The sequence below is a fragment of the Pleurodeles waltl genome, chromosome 9 (assembly GCF_031143425.1).
Source record: "Pleurodeles waltl isolate 20211129_DDA chromosome 9, aPleWal1.hap1.20221129, whole genome shotgun sequence".
Classification (NCBI taxonomy): Eukaryota; Metazoa; Chordata; class Amphibia; order Caudata; family Salamandridae; genus Pleurodeles; species Pleurodeles waltl.
In genome coordinates this window covers 269,083,106-269,109,721 of record NC_090448.1, presented here as the reverse complement: position 1 = coordinate 269,109,721, position 26,616 = coordinate 269,083,106, and the positions used below count along the sequence as shown (strand labels likewise).

The 26,616-nt window shown below is 44.2% G+C and overlaps 1 protein-coding gene across 4 annotated transcripts in view; it reads left to right on the top strand.

Annotated features, from left to right (window-relative positions):
• The window catches only part of ASPN (asporin), a 244,585-nt gene that overhangs the window by 92,132 nt on the left and 125,837 nt on the right, over positions 1 to 26,616 (top strand). For 2 of the 4 annotated variants that reach the window (XM_069206678.1, XM_069206681.1), the window contains exon 2: positions 22,615 to 22,926. In XM_069206678.1, coding sequence (XP_069062779.1) covers positions 22,638 to 22,926 — 289 coding nt within the window. In that variant the 5' untranslated portion in view covers positions 22,615 to 22,637. Of the gene's footprint in view, positions 1 to 2,953; positions 3,034 to 12,153; positions 12,303 to 22,614; positions 22,927 to 26,616 lie in introns of those variants that run through there. The other 2 variants (XM_069206680.1, XM_069206679.1) reach the window with 2 other exon arrangements.

Sequence of the window (26,616 nt, the reverse complement as noted above, 5' to 3'; positions counted from 1 at the left end):
AACTAGGCCTCTGTGTACAGAGCTTGAGTCTTACTCGAATCGGTAGCTTAGAGCAAATAGGCGGTCATGCGACTGCTTTGCTTCAGAACTAAAACATCGAGTTGCAGAGGTCAGTGTAAAAAGTAAACAAAATTTGGCTCTAGAACAACAGAAAGGTCAGAGAGTAGACTTTCGAAAGCCTGCTTGAAAAGCCATGTTTGCAGGGCTTTCCTGAATCTCATAAAATTGGCCTCTTGACCTTACTCCATCTACTAGGCTTTCCTACTTTTTTTAAAACTAATATGGGTTTGGAAATAATTTGAATTAACTTGGCACATAGACAATTCTTCCTCTAGATTGTGCTTGATTGAGTTATTATGAGTTATTCTACTAGGAGTGTATGTTTACAAATGTAGAAAATATAGAAAAGCTGAATTTGATGCCCGATGTGAAATACATAGCTAGCAGAGACATTTTAAGGATTTTGGGGGCACTGGGCCAAACATTATTTGGAGGCCCATTTCCCAAACAATTTTGAATGTATGATCCAATTTCAACTGTTTTATGGCCAAGTCACTGACAGTGCACAAGCTCAATGGTCCTTATTCTAAATATGTTTACAGCTGCCCATGATGTGTGTTTTCAATATTGTAACACAGCGGCTGTCACTAATATTATTTCAAATAATCTCTGTGACCCCTCCATCTCATTTCTCATATGTGAGGTCCTGTTTTGATCTAAATTAATTTTTTTATGTATGTTGCATGCAACTTAAACCGAGTTCTCTGCAAAATGTCAGCCATAGACTCCCACTCATCACCCACATTAAAATAAATTAAAGGAAACAGTATCTAAAACAATCTGTTTAAGAATTATTCAAGATCATCAGAGATAGGCTCTCTGCAGAACAGAGCTGGCCCTATCAGGGGCCCCTCTGAAAGACTGCAGCGCTGGGCCGGTGCCCACTTTGCCCATACCTTAATACATCTCTGGTAGCCAGCCTGGTCAGTCTAACCCCTTGTATACTCCTCACACATGCTGTACAACCTATGCAGAGTTACCTTGCCACAATCCTGTCCATATTGTCATTCACTCTATGTACATACAAATCCTCATCCTAACTTTGTGTTCTGGTTGAAATTATGGCCCATGCTAACAGCTCATCTTGGGGCTATGTCCCCTATGTCTTTGTGGTTGTGACATTTAAAAACACAGATTTAAAATGCAAATGGTCTCGCATTTGCTTGAGTTAGAGCTATTGGTGCTGTAAGTGCATTACTGGACTTCTCTTGCCACATACTTCCAGTGGCCATGCATATAACTAAAGGGCTAGCAGGCCTACTGGAATAGTATTCAAACAAGGCCCTTAAAAAACAAACTACTCCCAGCTGTAAAACCCTCCACTGGCAAAGGTGGACGAACAAACTTTCTCCTTGGCTAACCACTGGAAGTCCCTCTATCTAATGGTGAAAGATTCTATCTGAAGAACAGACGCAAGATGACATGCTGGCATTCAAAAATGCATACGTGAATAAACGACCATTCAATAACACAAGAAATGAATAGATACCGTCACATAGACCGTAATGGGATTTCTCTTGACTGACGGTGGGAAAACATTTTTTTTTTTACTTTTGGGTGCCTTGTGAAGTCCATCTTAGTTAAAGATTTTTCTGCTAGTTATCATGTTTCCTTACTGTATGGCACATGACAAGCATAGTATTGAAAGAGGCCATGAATGTATGGGGCTTCACAGAAGTGACCGGAGGTACGAAATGATAATTGATGACGAGCAGAAGCAAACGTGGCTTCAGTTTGCTTCAGATAATGTGCACAAAGGTAGCATGAGTAATGTGAGCGCAAGAATGATGTAAAGGGGCTGCTATATGTGCTGTTGAAGGTTTGGTTACATATTTAAAGGAAATACCTTCAAGAGGTAGGGGGATGAGGAGTAAGCATGCAAAGTGATTTGTGTGCCTGGTCTTCCACTTCTAAGCCAGTTCTTGAATGTGAACGGGAGTCAATCCGAGCAATTCCCCCACATACCTAATATGCATCATTAGAACAGTTCGGTTGTCCGAGTGCGTGGAAAAGCTTCAAGGAGATTGGTTTTCCAGATAAGAGTCCAGTTTACCCACCTACTCGCTCGAGGCAGTACAAAAGGGCACGGTCTTTGTGCGCCTTTGGCAGCATCAGTCTTTCGATTTCAACAACAATATGATCCTAATGGTTTGGGGATTACGATTTAATAAAATACAGCCCTCCTCCCTGTTGATTGGTGACGTTTAGTTAAAGTCACTACACAAACGGACAGTTTGAGATGAGGATGGAATAAAATACTTCAGCTTAATCAGTAAAGCTGTGATATTTGGATAAATTGAATACCGGTTTTAAATCGAAAAGTAATCAGATCAGAACTTGGCAATGTTTCTAAAAACGTAGGCACAGGCCGACATGACATTGTGCCCTGAAGGGATCAGGAAGTCTGCAACAGGGATAAACCTCGTAGCGCAAGCTTTGAAGTTCTTATTATGTGTCCCTGTCTGGGGCAGGCGGGGGAGAGAGATGGTGGACACGGATATTTAAAGAGGGAAGCAGGGGTCTGTTAAGATTGAACGAGGAGAAAGGATTGTGGCTGGAATTAAAAGCAAAACCAGACAGGAGGAAGGAGGCGGGGCCATTACACTCTGTAACAGGAGGAACAGGAGGAAGCATGTAAAAAAAAAAATCTCTTAGTGAAATCTCCTGGGAGGGAACCAAGCACAAAAGGGAAGGACATTTTTAAAAAAAATGGACTAGTAAAAAGGAAACAGTTAAGACAAGCACAACAAAGAACAAATGGCAAGAGTGGGTGTGGTTAAAAGCCCATTTGGCGGGCTGCCAAGCTCAACCTAAGGAATGCTTCAGGTGAGGTTTCCCTACTGATTTATTATTAAATCTTGGCTGGTACAATACCTTTGAAAACAATGAGGAAGCAAAGACTTTGCATGAAGTCGGGAAAGTGAGGTGTCGCTGAAGCTGGTGCGGCATTGGTTCCTTATTGCTACCAGAGAGGTGAGGCGTTGGTTCCTTTTCTGTGAGCCAGGGGAGGTGAGGCGTTGGTTCCTTTTCTGTGAGCCAGGGGAAGTGAGGCGTTGGTTCCTTACAAGGGGAGGTGATGCGGTGCCGGTGGCGAGAGGCCGCTTTATTACGGGGTTCCTTGTGTGCAGTGGCAAAAAGAAGACCACCATCTTGAAAGATAGAGATGACCAGAATACCTTTAAACATATGACACATTACTCTCTGGAAAACCAAAGCTGCCAAACCAAATGGCATCAGACATTATTGGTGCATAGCAATGGGTGAAATAAACACTGTGAGATGTCTAGAATTAGGGCCAAGTTCAACGTGATAACTTGAGGCTAGATCTAGCTTTGTCATTGCATTTATGTAGTGCTTACTATGCCAGAGAAGGCAAGCTTACTGAACTTTTTCGCCCTTGTCACACAAAGACTTGAGTTCAGATTCCAGGTCTTTGCAAGTGCTGAACGGCACATTTCTCATCTTGTGCTCAACTGGTAGAGCTTCCTCTTTACCTCTGATTTTGTTTTTAAAGTGCCAAAACTCCAGAAAATACCTGAGGATTATTATTCATAGCACTTTCAATCAAACTGTCTCCTGTATCACCAATGGTTGTTCTTTGGCCCTAGGTCTCAATATCATACCCAACAGACCTTACTGAAGCCAACTAAAGATGTCAAGATTCTTGCAAGCTACATAAACTTTAACAGAGATCCTCCTACTCTTAAATTCTAGTACATTCTCAAAATACTAAGTATGTCTGTTTTGCGACCATCCTATGATACTGGTGATTTGTCTGGTGGTAGAAGGGATTTAACATTCCATGTTGCTTTGAACAGTTCTTGGGTGATCATTGTGATGCATGCTCCCAAGTCAGCTAGTAAGTGTAATGTTCTGTCTCCAACTTTAACATCTATATAGGAATCTACTCACTCATTAGGATCATTTTGTTTCACTTTACTAGTACACACCGCCATACCATGCCATGTAAATTATTTTGGATCGGTTCATCGTCACTGTCAGGAGATCACTCAGCTGCACATGCAACTTTCGCACCACTTGGTTTAGAATTGTGATACACATTTAGTAAAGTGCCTCGGTTTAGTGCAAGAGATACACAATAATTTATTGAAGGGATTATTTTCATAAGACTGGTAACTGCATCTAAAACATATGTTTTGCTGTGAAAAAACTCCATGAAATCTGCCAGTTTTTTTATTGTATCTATCCGAACCCCTCTAACTACAGCCACAGGGTGTACTTTGAGGTTTGATGCTTTTTGCAGTTTCGATAGTGTCTTCTAGAGATGGATTTGCCATAGACAGTCTAATTCCTTATCTTGACAATGGTTGATGAGCTGGTCCCTGACTAAATGATGTGCAAAATATTTAAATTGACACTCAGCGACCAGTCTAGGTAGAACAGGGAAGTAAGAGCTGATGTCTTGCCAAGGTTTTTGTAGTCTTCAGAAATTTGGTCTGTGTACATCAGCTTGGACATCAGAATATTTATTTCACTTCCTTTTAGCAGTAGCAGCTGGTGTCAGGAAGGGGTGAGGAGCAGCATGCAGGGCACGGGGCAGCACATGGAGCGGGGGGCGCAGAGGGGCAATAAAAATATAAATAAATGTACCTGCCGCCTCTGTGATCTGCCGCGCCAGCATTCTCTCATCTTCTTCATACCTCCCCAACTAATCCCGACGCTTCTATCATGCTGTTGCACAACATGAAAGAAATGCTGGGATTGGCCTGGCTGGCAGAAATGCCACTCAGGGAGGGCATGGGTCACTGCGCTTGGTCTCCACCCGGCTGTGAAACACAGCCGGGACAGCCGGTTGGAGAGTTCTGAGTGCACATGCCGGGTTAGCCAGCCTCGGATGGCTGGCCAAACTGACATGCGCACTTAGAAGCGCACCACCACTCCTCCTCCACTTGTCGACGCGGAGAAGGCTGACCCTGACACGCGCTACGAAAGCAGAAAAAAAAGGGATAATAAAATGCTTTTATTATCCCTTTAGTTATCTGCTTTCACCATCTGGGTGACGTTCTTTGGTGGAGGGGCATCTCCTGTTCAAATTTGTCGCCATGATCTAACACTAAAGAAAGAGAAAAGGGTTTAAAAATTGCCCTCCTTTTAATTTTAACCCCAAATGAGTGTAATAGTAAAACTGTCCTCGTTTCTCAACACAAAACATAAAGCGCCCACAGCACCCAGACAGTGTGTGAATAATGTTTCATGTCAGGAAATGCAAAGTGTATGATGTTATCACCAGTCCTGGGCAAACAAAAAGACAGAATATAGTGGTCCAGGTGCACATATTAATGATGCATGCAATTTGGTAACGTGTTTCCAATGTGGTAGAGTAACGTAGGGTAGAAAAGTGCGTATCACTGAAGTATGTATTGGCTTATGTTGTGTACATGACCAACTCACGCACTATACAGTGCACAGTGACTAAAATGTAAAGGTGTGCACACAATTCATCTAAAGTTCATGCACAGGAAAAAGGATATGCAGTTCAATCTATAGTTCGTGCAGTGAAAAAAGCTCCAGGTAGAAGTGAAAAGATTTTCCTACTGTGCATTGATAGCAGGGTCTTGTTGATTGACAATGCGTACGAAAAATGGGAGAAATGAATAGGATCTCTTGGCAAACGTCTCAAACCCTCTAACCTAAGTGCTTGTATGCAGGAGTTAGACCACACAGCGTGTTTCTCTCTGCCGTTGGGCTGTATACAATTACAGCGGTTTGGACGGCACGTGCTATCCACCGAGCACTGAAAACCTCTGCATTTGCTGTTAGGTAATCAATTTTTGGGAGAGACCTTGGAAGATCTAACGGGTTGTCAGAAATTGCTTTCAGGAAGAGCGCCCGATTTTGTTGATGATCCTGACATCAATGTTGTTGAAAATGACAGCAACCACTGCTGGTACACGTGGAGATACCTGATAGCTCAATGCAACTCGTTGCCACAAAATCTGCAGAATTGAAAGATGGGCAATACGAAGACTGATAGGAAGTTCAGGTGTTCTTATTCAGGAGTATTACAGAGTCCAGCTGCCTTGGAGAAAGCAGGTTGAGTGTCAGAGTCCAATCCTTTAAAAATGAAAAAACATAACATTCTGAAACCCAAGATAAACATTCCTTCTCAGAATTACTACTTGCATCCAGTGAATAAATTCTGTAAAATCTATTGTACAAAACACTAGAGACTACAAAGTGCCCCATACAGAATCATTAATTGGCTAAAAAGGAGAGAAGGGGATACGTAATGTTAGTAATTGGTATGGTACACAGTTGTGACCAAACGTGCGTCACGAAGGGAACACAATTACCTACAGTTACATGGTGTGGGAAGTGACCTCGTTATGCAGTCTCCAGAAAAAAAATCAACTCATGGGTAAATGGTGTTCAGGTACAGGTTACTATATAAAAAAGAAAAGTAGTAGTTAATGATTAAAAACAACGTAGTTTCTCTAAATAGGTCTCTACTCCATTTTGGTTGAAGGGAAAGCTGAGGAAAAGTCTATCTCACAAAATCTCATTGTTGTTTGACTGACAACGGCTCTCTTGGTCCGCACCCAACTTAATGGCGATTGCAGGATTGTGGTGATGTGTCCATCCATGCACAACCCTCCACATTTTTCATTTGCCACAATTTGAAAATCCATGCTCTCAATATACAGCAGCACCAACATGTTCTTTGTTTGCTAATACTGTGATGTAGAGGCATTTATTGACTAACTCCCTAAGCACAATGCTCAATCCTCTTCTGACGATTACTTACAAATTCTATATTCAAAATACGCCATTAATTGCATGCAAACTTAACGAGAAGTGACATATTAAGTTACAAAGTAGTACCTTTCATGAATGCAACAGCCATCCACATCTCACATTAGGAACCCATTTAAAGGTATTTTTAAGGGCAAGTGCAAGTCGCTCCATTCCTCTTCTAATCTCTCTTTAGGGGGATTTTAACCATGCCAATGTTACGTCAGTCACTTTCATTGGTTCGTGGGGTTGCCTTTTAAAATCCGCTTGTTTTCATTCGTGAAAGGTATGCATACGTCATGCCTTTTCAGGTGTTTAGCCCTCCTCGAGAACACCGGTAAACTACTGGAAACATACGAGGCTCCATGTTTTCCATATGGTTTCTGGACTTCTTTTTCTCTTTATTTCGCAGTGCGATTGTGCTGTGTTTTACACAGCGCAATCGCGATCGTTTTTTTTCTATTTAATGTGGCTAGTACAGTCTGGTTAGGAGTTTACAACGCTTATAGCTCTAACTCAACATAATGCGAGACCCGTTGCTTTGCAAATGCTTGTTTAATAATGCTTTTACCCATACAGATAGACAATGCTCTGTAGCATGGCTGGAAAGGAATAAAAAAAGCCTGTATCGCAGCCACCCACATCATTTTGTAGGCACACGCACGTGTGCAAACACGCCTACAAAATGATGGAGGCACTTTTTTCTTTTTACTCACACATCCCAGTTGAATCGATAAATAAAAAGGAAAAAAAGTGTGAAAACATTTGGGGACAGAAACAATATGGGTGGGTAGTAGCAACACAGGGGGCCAAGGAGAAGAGAAGCACACTAGGGAGACAGCTAGAAAATATATGTACTTGTGTGTACAGTAGCGGCTGTTGTCAAGGCAGAGATGCAGGGCAGGGGAAAGAAGTGCACGACACCGAAACAAACAGAAACAAAACAAACATAAAATAACTTACCTGACGCCTGCTGCATCAACAGTCTTCTGCTCCTCACCAGTGCAGGCACAGGCTCCCAGCTTGCCCTGTTGCCAATCCTGACGCTGGTGTCATGCTGCTGGCAGCATGATAGCTGCGTCAGGATTGTCCTAAGTGCCCTCGATTTGCTCCCAGGCAGACTTGGAGCCTGTGCCTGCTGTCTCCAACCCAGCAACACAGCTCGGGTTGTAGACAGCTCAGTGCGCATGTGGGTTTGGCCATCCTGAGATGGCTGGCCAAACCCACATGCGCACTGATAGCAGCACCACCACTGCTCCTCTGTCCCCTCACCACAATGCCCCCTCCCCAAAACCTGACCTGGCCAAAGTTGAAAACTAAAACAATAATAAACCTTTTTTATTATCATTTTATTTTTCAACTTTTGAGGCTGCTAGCAGGGGGCGGCGATGCTCCTCCGCCATAGCAGAGGAGCCACCACTGCATGTAGACATGAGCCATGTACATGGGGGTTGTGCGCCAGAAAATGGCGCTGCACTGCTTAGAGGTATTTTTTTGCCTCTGAACAGTTTAGCGCCATAATTCGGTGCACAAGTTCTGGTTTCCCCTGCACCTCCCCCACCCTGTTAGCATCCTTTACGAGGCACGGCCGGCGTCTTGGAATGGGGCTTCCCGGCGCTATACTTTTTCATACAAAACTGCGCTAACACAGTTTTGCGTGAAAAAGTATAAATATGGGACTAAATTAGCCAAACTTTGGCAGGGTGGAATGGTTAGTGGACCTGGCCAGATTCTAACTCATGGCTCGTCTGAATATCACTGCATGTTTCGCAAAGAATATTCCACTCATCCAGCCATTCTACGTTACAAAATAGAATCCCATTGTGGGTAGACATATATAAGGAGTAGGCCTTGGTAGTTAAGACAGGTGTGTGAAAAGCATTATAGAACATAAATGCTGTGGTTTGCAAAAACAGCTATAAACATGCTTCTTTGTCCTTTTGTCTGCCTATCTCTCAACAGAGCAACACCTAGGAAGGAGTTTGCCTTTCCTAGTTGTCTCCCATTGTCTGTTTTTTCATTGCTTCAGACACTTTCCCCGGTTTTTGACCTCACATGTTGCCCCTGGATCAGGCACAAGCAGGTTGAGGCGGAGATGGTGGTGGCCTTTGTCAAACTTTAACCACAAGGTCTGAATGGCAAAGTGATATCAAGTCAACGCTTTTCTTTGAAGAAATTGTGATTTGTATTCCCAGCTACAACCGCGTAAGCAGAATCCTCTTTGTTATCTGAACAATTATTGCAGTCTTCCAAGTGCCATTCAGTATTACACTGTGGAAGAATGTCCACTCATGCTGCTTTGTGGTTTCTTGAGAGTTGCACAAGTATCATGATTTTACCAGCAGCAAAACTGTATGCCATTGATTTTAAACAGCCTGAGTCTCAGGAATATTCGAAATCCATTGTTTACAACACTTTATTCAACCAGCTTACCACATTAACATATATATATATATTTTTTTATCAGGGGTAATAATTTATTTCTTGTATTGATACCCTACTAGCTCAAAAGCTCCCTAACTCTCAGTGTTTGAGGTGGGTCTGCTTCTAGGACCGAAAAGTTGGTAGCACCCTGACTAGAATGGGCAACAATTTGTTGGAAGTGGGCTGTTCCAGCTCTGGGCATGGTATCTCTCTAATAAGAAATATTGACATTGCAACTGAGCCGGTTTAAACTACCGATGAGCTAACTGAATCTATTTCTTACATATCTGGAGATGAAGAAGAGAATTACCCTGGATTCTAAGGAATCGCATTCCCATAAAGAAAGAATAGAAAGAGGTCTGGTGCAGGAAGGTGAAATCAATCAAAGTAAACCTAATTATCTCACATTATGTTTCTAAAACGATTACACTGTTGGGACATCAGGACACTAGTTTTGTTATTCCAGAACTGTTTATTGCAGATTTTGATATGCATACAGATACAGACCAAAATGTAAGAAAAGAAAAATGCAGAAAAGGGGAGCTTGCCAGCATGTACATTTTGATATACACAAGAGATTGCTAATATCCTACACAAGATTGGTGTTTATATCATACGTATAGATCTGTTCCAGTTGCAGATAGCGATGCAACTAAGTGAAAGACTACATGCTTTCTAGTACCACTTAGAAATGCTGCCTTAGAAAATATAGACCAAGAGCTTCCTAGAAAATAAGAGAGTGAAACAATATAGTACAGATAAGGGAGGAGAGAGGCGTGGAAGAAGAGAAAAGAGGGAATGGATGGGGTAAAGGCGAGGAAGGTAGGAAGTGGTTCGATTTGAAGGTGTTTCTGCCGATTTTTAGGACTCTCTCAAGGGCTCTTAAGGTTCATAGGGGACTGATGGGCCTGATCGTTGAGCTGACGTAGATGAACATTTTTTCCAGAATGTTGATTTTTGATATACAATGGTGTATAACAATAGTTTAGAGTGTTGTCTGTGCCTCTTATGACTTGACTTCAAGCCCACCAAATGTGGATAGAGAGCTGTGAGAAATTCTTCCAATCTGAGAGAACGGATTATGTTCCTATTATTAAGAGCACACCTAGGAGGAATTTGTCTTTGAGATTTAGGGGCATATTTATACCCTGTTTGCACTGAAATAGCTTCATTTTTTACGCTAGTTCAGTGCAAACTTAACTCCATATTTATATTTTGACCCTAGACCCGCCTAGCATCAAAATATTGGGGTTAAAGTAATTTTTTGCCTGAAGAAAACTACCTTGCGTCAATGAGATGCAAGGTAGGTATTTCCAGGCAAAAAATAACTCTAGAGCCCATGCGCCTTATTTATTCTCCTGTGTAAAAATGGTGCACGGGAGGGAGGTGGGCTAAATAATTGCCCTAAGCTTGGTTAGCGCCATTATTTAACGCCTGGGTCAGGACAGGCATTAAGGGGCCTGTAGGCCTATTTCCATGGTGGAACACCATGGAAAAAACCAACAGGTGCCATCCCCAGGCCCCAGGGACACCTCCTCCCACACCAGAGTGACAGCGGAGGATGGGGGACCCCATCCCAGGTAAGTACAGGTAAGTATTTTATTTTCATTCTTAAACTGCCATTGGCGGCCCTGAAATGGGTCCCCCTACATGGCACTGGGTGCATCGGCCATGCCCAGGGGACCCTGGTCCCCCGTGCTGGCCATTGGGGTGGTGGGCATGCCTTCTGTCTTTTCTAAGACAGGAGTCATGTGGTATGGATGGTTTTGCATCAGAAAATGACTCTAGGCAGGTTAGAGTCATGTTTTTTTACTCTAACCTGCCTAATGTCATTTTTTGGTGCAGTTTAGCATCAAAAAATATAAATCAGGGCCTTGTTGTCCTTGTGGGCCTCTGGATCTGTGAACTGACCTGGAAAAGTTCTGGAATGAATTTTTTTTGCAAACTGCCAGCAGTTACACCCTTTAGGATAGCCACTGTTAAGTGATTTCTATTTGCCTTTTTCTAGTTCCACCAGTTATTTTAGTGTGGGACCGCAGCATTATATAGCTGTCAATTTTTCATTTTGCTAATCTGTTTTCACTGCGATTATGTGTGAGGTTTCAGTGCCTCATATGCAGGGTCCTTTGAATTGTGAGCAATGAAGGACCACATTATATGACGCAGTTGGCAAAATTATGGAACAAGAAAATGCAAATTATGCTTCATAATGTGGCTCATTCTGTCACAATGTTAGTATACTGTGTTTACTTTTTAAAATGTTCAATACTGTCTGGTCAAATATTTGACCTCATTATTCTAGCAGTGACTGTTGAATACAGCATTCAGTAACTCAAAGGGAGCCAGTTCACCAGTTTGTTAAAAGTCTGCATTGGACAACACCAAATGTGCTGCTTTTTTAGTACATTTTGATCTTTTAGTAATGTTAGTACTGTTAGTTTTTTCGTAAATCAGCAAATTAGGCAGTAGATGATGGGGTATGTGGCTAGTCCATAATTATGCAGAAAACATTGGGTCCAGAGAATCTCACAATTTCAGTGGTCCTGCTTATATGTGAAACTTTGACCATGGACGTCATTTAGGCGTCACCAGGCATCGCAATTGCATCTCCTTGCTAGCCCAGTTCTACCCCTGTCACTGCCCTTGCAATCCCTGGCTGTGGAAGATATGTTTGTGGTAGAAAATAAAATAGTTTATAGATCATGTTCCACTTGTTTCTGCAATAATGCGGGTGCTCCAGGCTGGGGATGGGCACAGCAGAAACTTGCCAATGTTTCAACTTGCCTGTTCAGCCAAGGTGTTGCCAAGCAACACACCCTTAAAGGACTCCAGGTTTTACCAAGCACATGTATGCTTGGATTTTAGGGGTTTTCTGGACTGGTCTGGTCTTCTTTTGAAAAGGAACCAGAAGAGCTTGTATCATCAGAATACTGTCCTGGTTTTCCAATTCTGCTGGGTGCTGACTCTTCTTATAGGCCTATAGGGCTGTGTCTTGAGCTGCAAAAGCTCTGGAATGAAACATTTTTGCAAACTGCCAGTCGTTTTGAACCTTGAAGACAGCCACAGTAAGTGCTTTCTTTGTACTTTTTCCAGTTCTTCCAGTTGTTTTAAGGTTGATCCTGCAGCACTGGATAGCAATCAATGTTTCACTTTTCTAATCCGTTTTCAGTATGTTTATGTATAACACTTCAATGCTTTATATGCACAGTCTTATGAATTAGGAGGCAATGAAGGACCACATTATGTGGCAAGGTTGGAAAAATTATGGAGCAAAAAAAGGCAAATGATGTTTCAGGATGTGGCGCATTCTCTCGCAATATTATTATGTGATTTGTACTTTTTAAACCCTTCAATACTGTCTGGGCAAATGTTTGACCTTCATTTAGGTGGGACTCTTGCATACAACATTCTTCAGCTTAAAGTACACCAGTTAACCAGTGTACAAAAAGTCTGACACTGCGCAGCACCATGAGTTTCACTTTTTGAGTGCCTTTTGAGGTCTTAGAACCTTTTTTGGTAAATCAAATTTAGCAGCAGATGGCAGCTTATTCGTCTAGTCTAGCAAATCAATAATTAAGGGGAAAACAATGAGGCCAAAGCAACCTCAGTTCTGGTGGCCCTCCTCACATGTGACGTTTTGAGAGACATTTAGTGTCACTAGGAATGTGAAGAGTGTGACAATGAGCATCTCTCCAGGATCAAAAGTGTTTTTAAAACAACGCTAACTTCGCCAATTTTTAGAAAAGCAAAAGGGAAGAAATAGAAATCCTCTGCCACATCAAGAAACGTTTTATGGTCTCTCATGGCAATGAATAGGTCTCTGCTGCCACCCGTCCAACCTTCAGCCGGACGTCACAATGTAATGAGGAGGACTTCAGGTGGGCAGGAATACCCAATGAGCTTCTGCAGCACACTGGTTTATGTGTCCACTGCCTCAAAGGGTAACAACAGACCTGAGCCAAAGTGAGTGGCTCAGGTCTGTTGCGCTTTCGGTGGCCACCACTTCCTTCACATGGATGTCTCACCTATCCCGATAACATCGCTGCCAGGTTTACCATGTACATGCGTTATGAGCTGCTGTAGTCCAGGTTTCTTTTCTTTTAAATCTGAGACTTGTAGTCCTGGTTTTATAATGGAACAAGAAAGACCACAAATGCCAGAATTCAAAGAAAAAGTGCCCAAATAAGCATCGGAAAAAACCCTAAATAACGTCTTATTGTATAGGAAAACCATAAAGGGAGCACCCTGCCTCACTCGCCAGCATGCACTCAGCCCCAATGCATCATGGTAAATGCAGTCAAAGTTTGTTTTTTATCCATAAAGTAAACTGTAGTTTTTCACCTTAGTACGTGCAGCAAGTGTTGTAAATCTCTGAGCACGTGTTTCTGGGTTCAGCCCTTCATCAGCAGAGAGAAGCTTGGTCTGTGGGGGTGCTGGAAATGCTGCCAAAAGTCCTCTCAGGTTTATGTACCACTCACTGGCACGCAGGTGCTCAACCAGAGCTCATCAGCTCCAAGGGAGCCTTCTTAAACAGGAAAAACAGAAAGGGAGCGGCCTGCCTCACATTCCAGCATGCAGTCAGCCCCAATACATCATGGTATTGTATAGTAATTGAATATATGTAGAGCTCATATGACTGAGGAAGCGCTGATGTACATTAGCAGACAGGCAGCATGCTACACTGTGGTCAAGCACGCGGTTGGAGGAGCGTGGACGCCAGCGGGGCTCATGTTGGTGTCTTGCGTGAGTGAACAGAGTGGTGTTCTTACTCCGTTCTAGGTGACTGCATCAAAGCAAGTACTTTTGGGAAAAAGGAGTGAGCGACAGAAAGCATGCACGTTATGTAAGCGTATTTTGTTTGCTAGAAGTGTCTCCTTAGAATCTACCCACTAGCAATAAAAGATCAGCCCATAGTATAGCCCGGGTTCAGTCAGTCTTGGCAGATGTGTTACAGAATATCCTGAAGTGCCAGGTATGTAACCCTGGTAGACAATCTTAATATGAGGGCCCTACAGCAAAAATGACGAGTAACTCAGAGGCATGCAATGCTGTGATCCAACCAAAGTAAATGCTCCTTAATCACTAATTGGGTGACAAAGTATTGATCCACGAAAGTGCACTAATGATAGGCATCTAGAGTAAAACTCCATAGGGACCACCCAAATTTCAGAGGAAATTAACCAATTAGCATGTACGCGTTATTTACAACCCACATAAGGATGGTGTAGGATCCATTCAGGAGCAACAGATAATAAATGCTTCCTTCTGCACTGGCATAAATGATACAGTCACACAATATAAAAGATCCAAATGGTCTGCTTTTCAAGTGGAAAAGACTAATCTGCAGGCATACACTGGGGAAATGCAAAAGATAAATCCTCTTTAAAGTCTACCCATGACTCACTGAGCACGAATCTTTATGTATATGCCGGTTACAAGAAGCTACAGTTCCATGATCACAATCGGATGAGCATGCCCAAAAACTGGTAGTCAAGACAAAATGAAACAGCCACATGTTGGAAGTCACAAGTTGAATCTATACTCTAAAGCTCGGCTTGTAACTGGTAGTCATCCCTTTGATGCTAGGGGTTGGGTGTGTCATACAGATTTCCGACTTTGCTTGCAGGGACCACTAGGAGCGAACAGAAGGGTAAAGAATGGCATGTACTGGTAACCAGAATACATTCTTGTAAGATTTGCTTATGAATAACAAGGTAGCAGCACATGGCAACTCTGGCTGGGATAATTGCCCCCATTCAGTCCCCGAGGACTGACAATGAAGGAGTCTTCGGGGTGGAATGGTCACAAGCAGCCAAGAAAAATTATACATATTCCCAAGAGCAACCGATGGGACTACCAGGTCACTGAAGCACTATCCTTTAGCTAAGCATACCTATGGTCTCTGGTATTTCCAAAGCTGTTTATTCGGCTGAGTTTTATCATAGCTCGGATTCTGCTGTTCAAGATAAATGTGTAATGGTAATCACTGTGTGAAGAGGAGCTGCCTTCTGCAAGAGAGTGTGAGCTCAGGTGCTTGTAGAGAGTCCCATCTCTTCCACTGTATGAAGTGGACTGACCTGCTCCAGCAAGGTATGAGGACCTACAGACAGAGGATAGAGAGGTCACTAGATGATTCTGTCACCAAGGATGTAGCGCTTCACTTTGGGATTTAGTTTAACAACAAAGTACATTCTGGGAGCTGGAGTTCTGATTCACATCATTTAATTTAATTGAACTAACATATAATAAAACATATATCGATTTACAAAAGAAAGTCAAGGAAGGAGTATGATACTATTGGAAACATTAAGGCCCTAATTATGTCCCTGGTAGTCTTCTGACTGCCAGGGTTAATGAGGCGGTATTACTGCTAACAGGCTGGCGGTACATACCGCCACATTATGAGATTGGTGGGTTGGCCACTTCTCCATTCATACCGCCATGGCGGTATGAGCCATCGGGCCAGAGATGTCTATCTCCAGCCCAGTGACCAATATAGTACGCCGATGGCATTATGAGCCTACCACCATGGTTTTTGTGGAGTTAGCAACGCCACGAAAACCATGGAGGTAGCCCATACCAGTGACAGGAAATGCCTTCCCTGTCACGAGTAGGCGGCTCCCCCATGCCCCCAACACTCACCTGACGCCCCCCTTCCATGCAAACTCACCCACTCGATACACAAACTAACCACCTCACCCCCTTCCGATCCACTCACTCCCCCACCCCCTCCGATCCACTCATGCCCCAGTCCCCCTACCGCCCTACAGTCACAGCACCCCACCTCCCCGCATACACGCACACAGACACCCATACACACCATGCATACACCCTTTCACTTACACTGGCATACACACATTCATACACACACTGGCATACCTGTATTCATACATGCATACTTCCAGACATACACACATTCTTACACACTATCACACTGACATGCAGATGCACTCACTTCACCATTCTTACACACATTCACTCACACGTATACAACCACTCATACAACACAACACTCACAGACACATTCACAAACACACACTCACACATTCATGCACACGCTCAGACACACAAAACACCCCCCACTCTCCCACCCCCCTCCCCTGTCGGACGATTGTCTTACCTTGCCTAGTGAGGAGGTCGTCCGGCAGTGAACGCGAAGGGGTGCTGCTACCGCCAGCAGCACCCCACCAGCAGAAAACTGCCAGGCCGTTTTACTGGTCATACTTTGGCTGGCGGCGATCTACTGGTGTGGTGGTGCTGGTGGTACAATAAACACTGACGGATTTCCTCCCTTATTGTATCGGAAGTCGGGCAGTGCTAGTAATATGGCGGACGGATGGTAGCCGCAGTGGTGTTATGTTGGCGGCCGTCACTACAGCATTAGGCGGTATTTACCACCAATCTTATAATGAGGGCCTAAGTCTTTTGGCAACTTTGGGTATGAGCAGTGAGGTGTATACTGTCCTAAGAAAGGAGACAACCCTACTGCTCAGTCACTATGCAGTGTGTTAGGACTGCAACCATATGTATGGGTAATTGCGAATACCTTCTTTACTCTTCATTCCGATCTGTTCCATTTATCCACACCTTTCCCCCCCCAACCGGTTGGGGTTACTTTGGGATTTTATTTGGTTAGACGATGCGTTGTATAGCAGAGACAAAGTGAGGTCTAGGCGAGGAGATGCATCACATAGTGGTGGTTCTAATGGTTGTGTTGGGCAAGACAATGTCCGTGTGTGGAGATGGGTTGTGCAGCTGCGGTTCCAATAGGCTGCTATGGGCAGTGCAAACTCCATGCATCAAGAGGGTGCATGCTGCATAGGCGATATGTCAGTTCTGAGGATTATGCGTCGAGCAGCAGAGGTGAGGTGTTGGTTCTGCAGGAGATGCACACATGTCAGAGGGGATGTGTTGGTTCTGCTGAGTCCACAGATGGGCAGGTGGAGCACCTGCAGGCTCAGTTCCAAGGTTCCAGGACTAGGGCGGCACTACTTGGGAGGGCAGGACTCACAGATGGCAGAGTCTAGGTGCTGGGATCAAGGTTGTTGGAATTTTGATTTGTCCCTGAGACTTCTGTTCAGGAAGCAAGCCAACTAGCCCTGGAAGTCACTCAGGGGGTGATACCCTGAAACGAGGTCCAGGATGCTTGTTCTGGTCCATTGAGGACCTGACCTGGCAGTTTGGGCCTGAATATACCCATGAGGGGCAGAGCCAAGACTGATTTAAATATGGCTGGGTCCAAACTGGGGTGACATGGTGCAAAATAAATGATGGATTCAGGTCCAGATTTCTGATAGGGGTGAATGTTTGACCTTGTTCAGCATTCCGTCCATCAACGTTTTGCGTTGCAATTTCACCATAAGCGGGAAGGGTATGCCCAGATGTGGGTCCCGGACTCACTGTGTCACTGGATTCAAGCTAGCCTGGCTGATATGAGGTGATTTCCCAAAACTGGTTCCAGGGAGCGTGTTTCTGGTCCAGGGAGGACCTGGCCTGGCAGTTTGGGTTGGACTGTACCTATGAGGGGCAGGGCTAAGACTGATTTGCATATGGCTGGGTCCAAACTGGGGTGGCATGATGGAAAAAAATGATGGATTTAGGCCTAGATCTTTCACTGGGGTGAATGTTTGACATTGTTCAGCAATCCATCCATCATCTGTTCTTTTTGCATTTGTTACCCTATGTGTGCCAGGTATGCCCAGACGTGGGTCCAGGGCTCACTGTGCCACAGGATTCAAGCTTGCCTGGCTGATGAGGGATCAAACCCCTAAACTGATCCTGGGATGCTTGTTTCTGATCCAGCGAGGACCTGGCCTGGAAGTTTGGGCTGGACTGTACCTATGAGTGGCAGGGCCAAGACTTATTTGCATATGGCTGGGTCCAAACTGGGGTTGAATGGTGGGAAAAAATGATGGATTTAGGCCCAGATCTCCGACTGAGGGTGAATGTTTGGCATTGTTCAGCATTCAGTCCATCATCTGTCCTTTTTACTTTTAGAAAGGTGGCATTTTCTTGTCCTAACAATTAATTTCCTGCTGCCAGTGCCCAGGGTCAAATGTCTCTAATGTTAGGCTTCCTGTATTCCCCCAAGACAGTGAGACAAAAAGGCTTAGGTGCGGGCAGGATGGGTGGGGCAAAGCTGTTCCCTGTCCTACTTGTCCTTCAATAGGGGCAGCCTCCAGCACACATAGAGAAACCTAACACTAGTCTTTTGTAACCCTGGGCTTTTTCAATCCTTGACAGGGGAAGAAAGGACCTTTCCATGACCAGATGTGTGGGTAGTCTAGAATTTTTCCCCATGCCAAAGGCTAGCACAAAAATGAATTTGGATCCTCAAACAAACTCAGTTCCCTCCTGGACCTGCAGAGGGCTTCAGAACTGCTTGACATCTGCCTTGTAACTCAAAGGACAGCCCTATTGCTACAGGAGGACTGCCCTCCTGCTTTAGGCTTGCCTGGCTCCCCAGAGGATTGCCCTGTTGCTAGAGGACTGCCTTGCTGCCTGAACATAGGACTACAAGAGTGACTCCAAGGGCTATTTGGCTGCCCTCCCGTGTGAACTACAGGGATATAATTAGTTCCAGAGACCCTGAACCCTGCACCTAGCCATTGCTAGAGTGAGTCCTGACCCTCTATCACAAGTGGTGTCCATATAGTCCTGAACCCTTTGAAGTGGTGTAGAAGGTGGAACTTCTGACTTACCTTAAAAGTTGGGACTTAGAAAATTACTTACCAACAATTACCAAGTGAACCAGCAGGAGTCCAGGACCTACCCGCCAGCCACTCCACCATCTGGTCGACCTGCTTTTGTCTTAACTCTCACTACATTATTCTCCGCATCAGCAAATCTGCTCAGCGGGATCTCTGAGCGAAGGCATCCTGTCTCATGACGTCCTCTTTGACTGCAGTTTGTAGCTTATCCTGCAGAAGGTTTTCGACTTCTAAAAAGTTGTCAAACACCAAAATGAAAGCTGTTTAATGGGCTTGATGTCGGGACGCTCCACATCGATGATGACAACTTTCTCGGCCTGAGAATTGAGCTTCTTTGAGCTTTTTCCCACTTTCGTCGACGGCTTCACTGAGACTTCATCAAGTGCTCCCCGGCATTGATAGTTCCTTCCAGGCCACAGCCTGCTACCTTGCTCCACTGAACTCTACCATCTCCTGGACTTTTCTTTGAAATTTTGTCGGAAGGTAAACCAAGAGATGACCCAATCCACGTTGTGTATCCGAACACCCCTCCATTGTAGTCTGCCTTAACTTTTGACTTTGCCTCAATCCTGCATGACCAGATACCAGTGGTTGGATCGCTCAAATTATAGGTGCTGCATTTCACTAAAAACTTCACAACTGCAATTCTACTGATTTGATTTCATTCTTTTTGGTGCCATATTATTTATTTAAATGTATAGTATTTCTCTAAATTGGTTTGGGGTTTCCCTTGTGTTGTACCTTCACCATATTACTGTTTGAGTGCTGCATAAATACATTTCTTTGGAGGGGTTCTTCTTATGCTTCAACGTGAACTGAAATAAAGACATTCACCTAACATAATTTTTCTACTGTTAGGGATAGATCCTTTGGTTTAATTAACAACAAGTAAAGCTACCATGTTAGTCTATTTATATTCTCTTTGACCTGCAGACATCAGCGTCTGTCACAGTGAAGGGTCAGAGTGGCAATATTCAGTATCTTTTTTTATCTCTGTTATCACTTTTCTTTCTCACTGTTTTTTTGTGTTTTATGAAATGTTAAAACAACATACATCACATTGCATAGTATCCACATCACCATCGCTACATATTTCACATCTGAGAACAGATTGTGGGCAACAAACTACAACTCATTACTTCAGTGGTACAATAGAGACTTGTGTCCCTTTTATAATACATCTCCCTATTTGTAATTTCCAGTCTGTCAAGTTGGAGCTTGTCGGGACAGTAAATATGCCATATATCCTTAGGCCTTGAGGGTTTGGGAGCTCCTCTGCATACAGTTCTAGTTGCGTTTGGCAATAGGTCATGTCATGAAGCCAGTTATCCATCAAGAGCACAGATTTCGATCCCCAGTGCATGGCAACCCTGCATTTCACCAGCAAAAGTTCCACTGCCACCAGGTTCCTATATGCTGGCTAAATAGACATTACCAACCCCAATGGGCATCGATGAGGAGAGCATTCCACCCCCTCTAACACGATTTCAGTCAATGCAGAAGGCACACATCTCCTGAATTTTTGGCTAGAATACAATGCAAGATGTAAAAAATCTGCCCCTTTCCTCCTGCACAGCACACAGGTATTATCCACTCTCAATCCGTACTTCAACAGTTGGGCAGCTGTATAGTATAGTTGATGCAGATATTCAAAATGAATGATTCACAAGCTACAGTTTGCTGTTTGCCGCGCCATAAGTGCACAGCACCAGACCCAGTCCATTTGACTTGATGGCACGTCTAACACTGTATTCTAAGGGTGCCTGTGTTATGACCTGACTATCCCGCTGTGACGCCCTGTACAGGTTGGTGACCAATTGTGTTCTCATGGTTCTGGTGAGTAATAACTGTAAGACCCCGAACATAAGGGATCATCAGGGAATTGGGGATAAAGTTCCTGCACCAGAGCCTTTAACCTAAAGTATGTGAGTAATGCAAGTGGAGCCACCTCTTCTCCCCTCACTAGATCTATCAGCTCAACAAATCTTCCTGCAGGGTATAGGTCTTCCATAGTCTTTAACTTCAGTGCATCCAGTATGATAAAAGCGAGCTTTTCTTGTGTCACCAAAATACCTGGGTGGTACCGCAATGAAAGCGCTGGGGCAAATAGTGGTAGCCTTGTCATCCTGAGACCCAGTAACCTCCATGCTCTTAGGGTGCAATCGATCAGGTTAATTTCCTCTCTCGGTCTCTCTGTTATCCTATGAGGAATGATTGTGTCAAGTGTTGTGAGGTGAGCATCATTGCTTACTATTGCTAGATGTAGTAAATATGGAGAAAGGTGGTAACAGTAATGCGTGAACTGTGCTTTAGCACAAAAATAGTACAAAAATGGGTCCGGGGCACCCAATCCTCTTTTATTATATGATAATGTGAGAACTTCCCAAGTGATTCTATGCTGTTTTCCCACCCGTACCAATGTCACCAGTTGTGATCTAACTCTTTTAAAGAACTGTTTTGTGATAGGGATCTTGTTAAATAACTATAAAAACTTGCGTAGCATAATCATTTTCATAATTGCTATTTGATCAGCAAGGAACAATGGAAGGTGTATCCACTTGGAGGCTTGTTCCTCTGGAGATGTGGTTGTCCTGCAATAGTTATATTGAACTACCAAGTCTGGGTCTCTGTGGATCCATATCCCTAGATATTTGACTGGATCAACAGTCCATTCTAGTGGAAATTCAAGCCGATATGGAAGGGTGGACCAAGTCAACGGAAGGACAGTGGGCTTTGCCCAGTTAGTAGAGTATCTCTCATATCTTATATACTTGCGGATAAGCTGTGTTAGGTGTTTGCGTGTGTTGCATACATAGAGTACCATGTAATCTGCATATAGAGTTATAACAATGGGGCACTGATGGATTTGCAGCACTGTAGTCCAGTCTCTGGTGAATTACGAATGCCAGGGTCTCCGGTGCCAGTGCAAATAGCATTGGTGATAATGGACACCCTTGTCTTGTGCCCCTATATATGCAAACCATTTTCAGGATTGCCCCATTTTCCCTCACTCTTGACATGGGGTTTGTATGCAACAACCATATCCATTCTAGGAAGGCTTGAGGCATCCCCATTGAGTGCTGCATACATACTTAGCACAATGCCTGTAAATTAATCCTGGCTGCTTTTCTGCCAAGGTACCAGTGGGTTTAACACAGATTAATTTACTTTTTTTTGTGTGATTGTTACTTCGGAAAGGTATCCATCCGCATCAACCAATAACCCAATTTCTTACACCCGTTCTTTAAAATACACTTGGAGTAACCTTTGGCTCATATATTTGAGTACCACTTTCCCATCTCATGCTAATGGTAGGTTGGCGTACGTTCCAGTTTACAGGAAATAATTCCATTGGAATATGTTCAGGACTATTTACCTATGAAAAGTACAGTTATACTGTTTTTCACAATATGTTGTGTATCTCCTGTATGCATTCTATACAGAAATCACTCTTTTAAAATATGTTTTCCCTCCATTGGTATAGCCAATGTAACAAGCTTAATTTGATAAACAGTATTTGTGCATGCAACAAACGTAAACAGCATTTATGAATGTCTGTGTTTACATGCATTAGCAAATTAAAGACAGACATATTGGCTTTGCCAATGCTTGTAATTTCAGTCACATGCAGGCCATTAACTAAGCATATTTTTGTTTATTCAAACAGGTAATCAAGCTTAAGACAGAATCATGAAAGAATATGTGTTTTTGCTCTTGTTGGTTTTGTGCTCTGCTAACCCATTTAAAAAGTCCTCACAATTCCCGGCAAAGAGCTCAACATTCATGGTCATGAGCGATATGATGATAAATGATGAAGACGATGACGACGATGACAACGATGACAACGATGACAATAATTCTCTCTTTCCAATCAAAAGAACAGTAACCATGCGACCTACAAAACCTCCTACAGACATGTTTCCGGAGTGTCCCTTCGGATGTCAATGCTACCTCAGAGTCGTTCAGTGCTCAGATTTAGGTAAAACGTAAGACAAAATATTATACTTGAAACTGTTTTGTAAAATAATCCAGTTCTGAAAGCTGTGCATAAATTATAATAATGAAAATAACAGTATTTTATATAACACTCTATACTGCTTGTGTGCCCTTTTTAAGCACTACAGATAACAGGTATACACTACAGGCTTCTTAATGATATGGAAAGTGCTCTACAAATACCAATACAATATAATACTGTTAGACCTGCCAGACTTTGGGGGTCATTTTGACAGGGACCGCCGTGCGGAAGATGGTGGCGGTTTGCCACTCTGCCTATTATGACCGTTGGCAGCTCTACGTCCTTTTACGGACGGAGAGCCGCCTACAGCCATACTGGCAGGCGGCGGGGAAGTGGAGGTTTGCGCCACCTCCACACCAACAGAACCCCGCCCAGCGAATCACATCCTGTGATTCGGCGTGGCGGTGTTCTGTTGGCAGTGTGGTGTCGGCGGAGCAGCCCCCATAGCTTCCGTCCCCTCCCGGAGGATCGTCGGACCAGGTAAGTCGATTGTCCGTGAGGGGAGGGGGGTGGGGGGGAGCTGAGGGTTGTGTGCGTGCATGGGGGTGTGCATGTGTGTATGTAGAGGGGGTGTGTGAGTGCGTGTATGCTTGCGGGGGTGTTGTGTGTTTGGGAATGAGTGCGTGTATGTCTGTAGGTATGTCTGTATGGATGTGTGCGTGTATGTTTGAATGTGGATGTGCGTGTCTGACTGTGTGTGTAGATGTTTGCATGTATGTCATTGTGTGTGCGTGTATGTGTGTTGGTGGTGCCTGCGTGCGTGTCGTGTGTGTATGAGTGTAGTTATGTTGGGGGTCGGGGTGGGGAGGGGGGTCCTGCCACCTTTGGGGGGTGGCAGGGGTGGTGGGGGGTGTAGGGGAGGGAGTTGGGGTGGGGGTGGGGGGTGGGGGAGACCCCTATCAGTGCCAGGGAAGAAATTCCCTGGCACTGATAGTGCTTACCGCCATGGATTTCATGGCGGTTTCAAACTGCATGGAATCCATGGCGGTCAGCCGGGTCCAAATACCGCCAGCGGTATAGTGACGGCCGCCGGGCTGTCGTCTCCGCCCTGGCGGGCGGAACGGAGAACCGGCGGATGACCATGGCGGTAACCGCCATGGTCATAATACAAAAAAAAAAGACGGCCAGCCTGTTGGCGGTCTTTCCGCCGCTTCTCCGCCTTCCGCCAGGGTCATAATGACCCCCTTTGAGTGGTCTACCCCCAGACTTTTTGTCTCTCCTCCACCATTTTTCTGAACCTATTTTTGTTGGATTTAGGACTATGTGCACTTTACCACTGCTAACCAGTGCTAAAGTGCATGTGCTTACTCCTTAAAACATGGTAATATTGAGTTATTCCCCGATTGGCATAGTGAATTTAAGTCCCTAGTAAAGTGCACTACATGTGTCCAGGGCCTGTAAGTTAAATGCTACTGGTAGGGCTGCGGAACCGTTGTGCCACCACTTCAGTAGCCCCTTAAACATGCCTCAGGCCTGCCATTGCAGAGGCTGTGTATGCAGTTCAAAAGTACCATGTCAACCTGGCTTAATAAACCCTTTTCCCAGGCCAATCCTTTCTCTTTAATACATATATTCCCCTAGGATAGGCCCTGGATAGCTCCGAGGGCAGGGTGCATTGTATTTATAGAGCAGGACATGTGCCTTTTTAGTTTTACATGTTCTGGCAGTCAAAAACTCTTAAATTCGATTTTCCCTACTGCAAGTCGTATCTCCCCATAGGGTAAAACTGGAGTTACTTTACTACATCTTATAAGTGTAGTTTCCAAATGGTAAGAGATTACCCTATCATGTTTGGTGTTTTTGGAATCACAATTTAAAATCCTAGTTTGTGCTGAAGGTTGGATTCTAAATTGCAATTCTGAAAATGCAACTTTTAGAAAGTTAGCATTTTCTTACCTTGGCCATTTGGTGCCTGCAGTCTGTCTTTATTCACATGACAAGGTGTAGTTGACAGTTGGGCTTTGTGTATTCCTCCTAGACAGCCACACACAATGGGAGCTTAGGTGTGACTTGATGGGTCATCTTGGGCATGATGGGGGGAGGAGCAGGACGCTTCTGCCTGAATAGGGTGTGTCCTGTCCACACACAAAGGGCTTAGCGACCCTTTATTGTCACTCCAGCCAGCTTAAAACCAGGGCAGGGGACAAAGGATATCCCCTGTAATTCAAAGTCACTGCCTTAAAGCTTCTCCCACCTTCCAAGACCAGGGCACCAAAGTACACTACCACTTCAGGACACCTCTAGAAATGTAGATACTCTGCCACAAAAAAGGACTGCTGTGCTGCCAAAGGCCTGCCACTCTGCTGGACTGCTGTTTTGCAGAACTCCTGCTTTGCTGACCTATGCCTGCTGCTCTCTTGCCTGGGGGTGAGAAGGACTGGACCAGCAGCTCTTCAACCCAGAACCGAGAGTGACTCCATGGGCTAGTTGACTGGCCTCCTGACTGGAAGTCTCAGGGACATAAAAGACACCCAATCACACTGTTTCTGCACCTGGACTCTTCCATCTGTGAGTCTGTCCTGCTAAGTGGTGTCAATCCAGTCCTGGACCCTTAGAAGTAGTTATAAAGTGCTGCTCCAATTAAAATCCACTCATCAACGCTATTGCACCCCTCAGAACTGATGCATCTCCATCGAGGCATTGCCATGGATTGAGAACGCTGCATCATCAACGCAGAGCATCACCTCCATTTTCGATGTCTCTCAGACTTTTCGTGGCTCAGAACCGACACACCACCTAAATCCTCAGGATCAACGATGACACATTGCCTCCTCCCCTCCTTACAGCTCACTTGACATCGACGCACACAAGGTACTTTTTCAGTGACCAAAGGCTGGTCCCTGTATGCAACCTGTGCTCCATCGTGGTTGGCTTGAACTTTCAGATTTGACCCGACCTGGCACAACCAGGTACCCTGTTTGGCACTACATGCTTTTAGCACTACAATTCAGTTTATTCTTTAAAAAATCACAATTTAAGTTCTACATATTGGAGTTGTCATTTTGGTCTTGTTTCATTCATTAAATTAAGCTCTATTAATCTAACCAGGTGTGGTATCTTTCTTTGTAGTATTTTCACTGTTTTACTGTTTGAAGTGTTGTACAAATACTTAGCACATTGCCTCTTAAGTTAAGCCTGACTGCTCTGTGCCAAGCTACTAGGGGTGAGCAAAGACTAATTTAGGGTGTGTTTGTGACTTACCCCTACTAGGATTGTGGTTCTAGCTTGGATAGGGTGCATACCTCTGCCAACCAGAGACCCAAATTCTAACACTCAGGTACCTCAGCAATACACTTACACTGTCCGGGAAAGAAACCTTTCCTCCATCTTGTGCACATGGAGAGGCCAATGCTTCCAGTGGAACCAACAGGCCTGTGTCACTGTGGGTTACTCAGGTACTACTGCACTGCATAACAACTCCATTAGCATACAATTATATGTTTAGATGCAATGGATCTCAGCAATGGGATTCTGGATTCACTGTAAGCAGTAGAACATTGAGGTTTACATCCCAATGATGCAGTTAAATAGGCCTGGTCAGACTATGCTTACTACAAAACAGAGAATGCTGCCACCACTGCTACCTACATGTGTGAAAATCGTGACAGGGCCAGTAGTCCTGCTGTCACTGTGAGGGCTCACTTGGTGTTC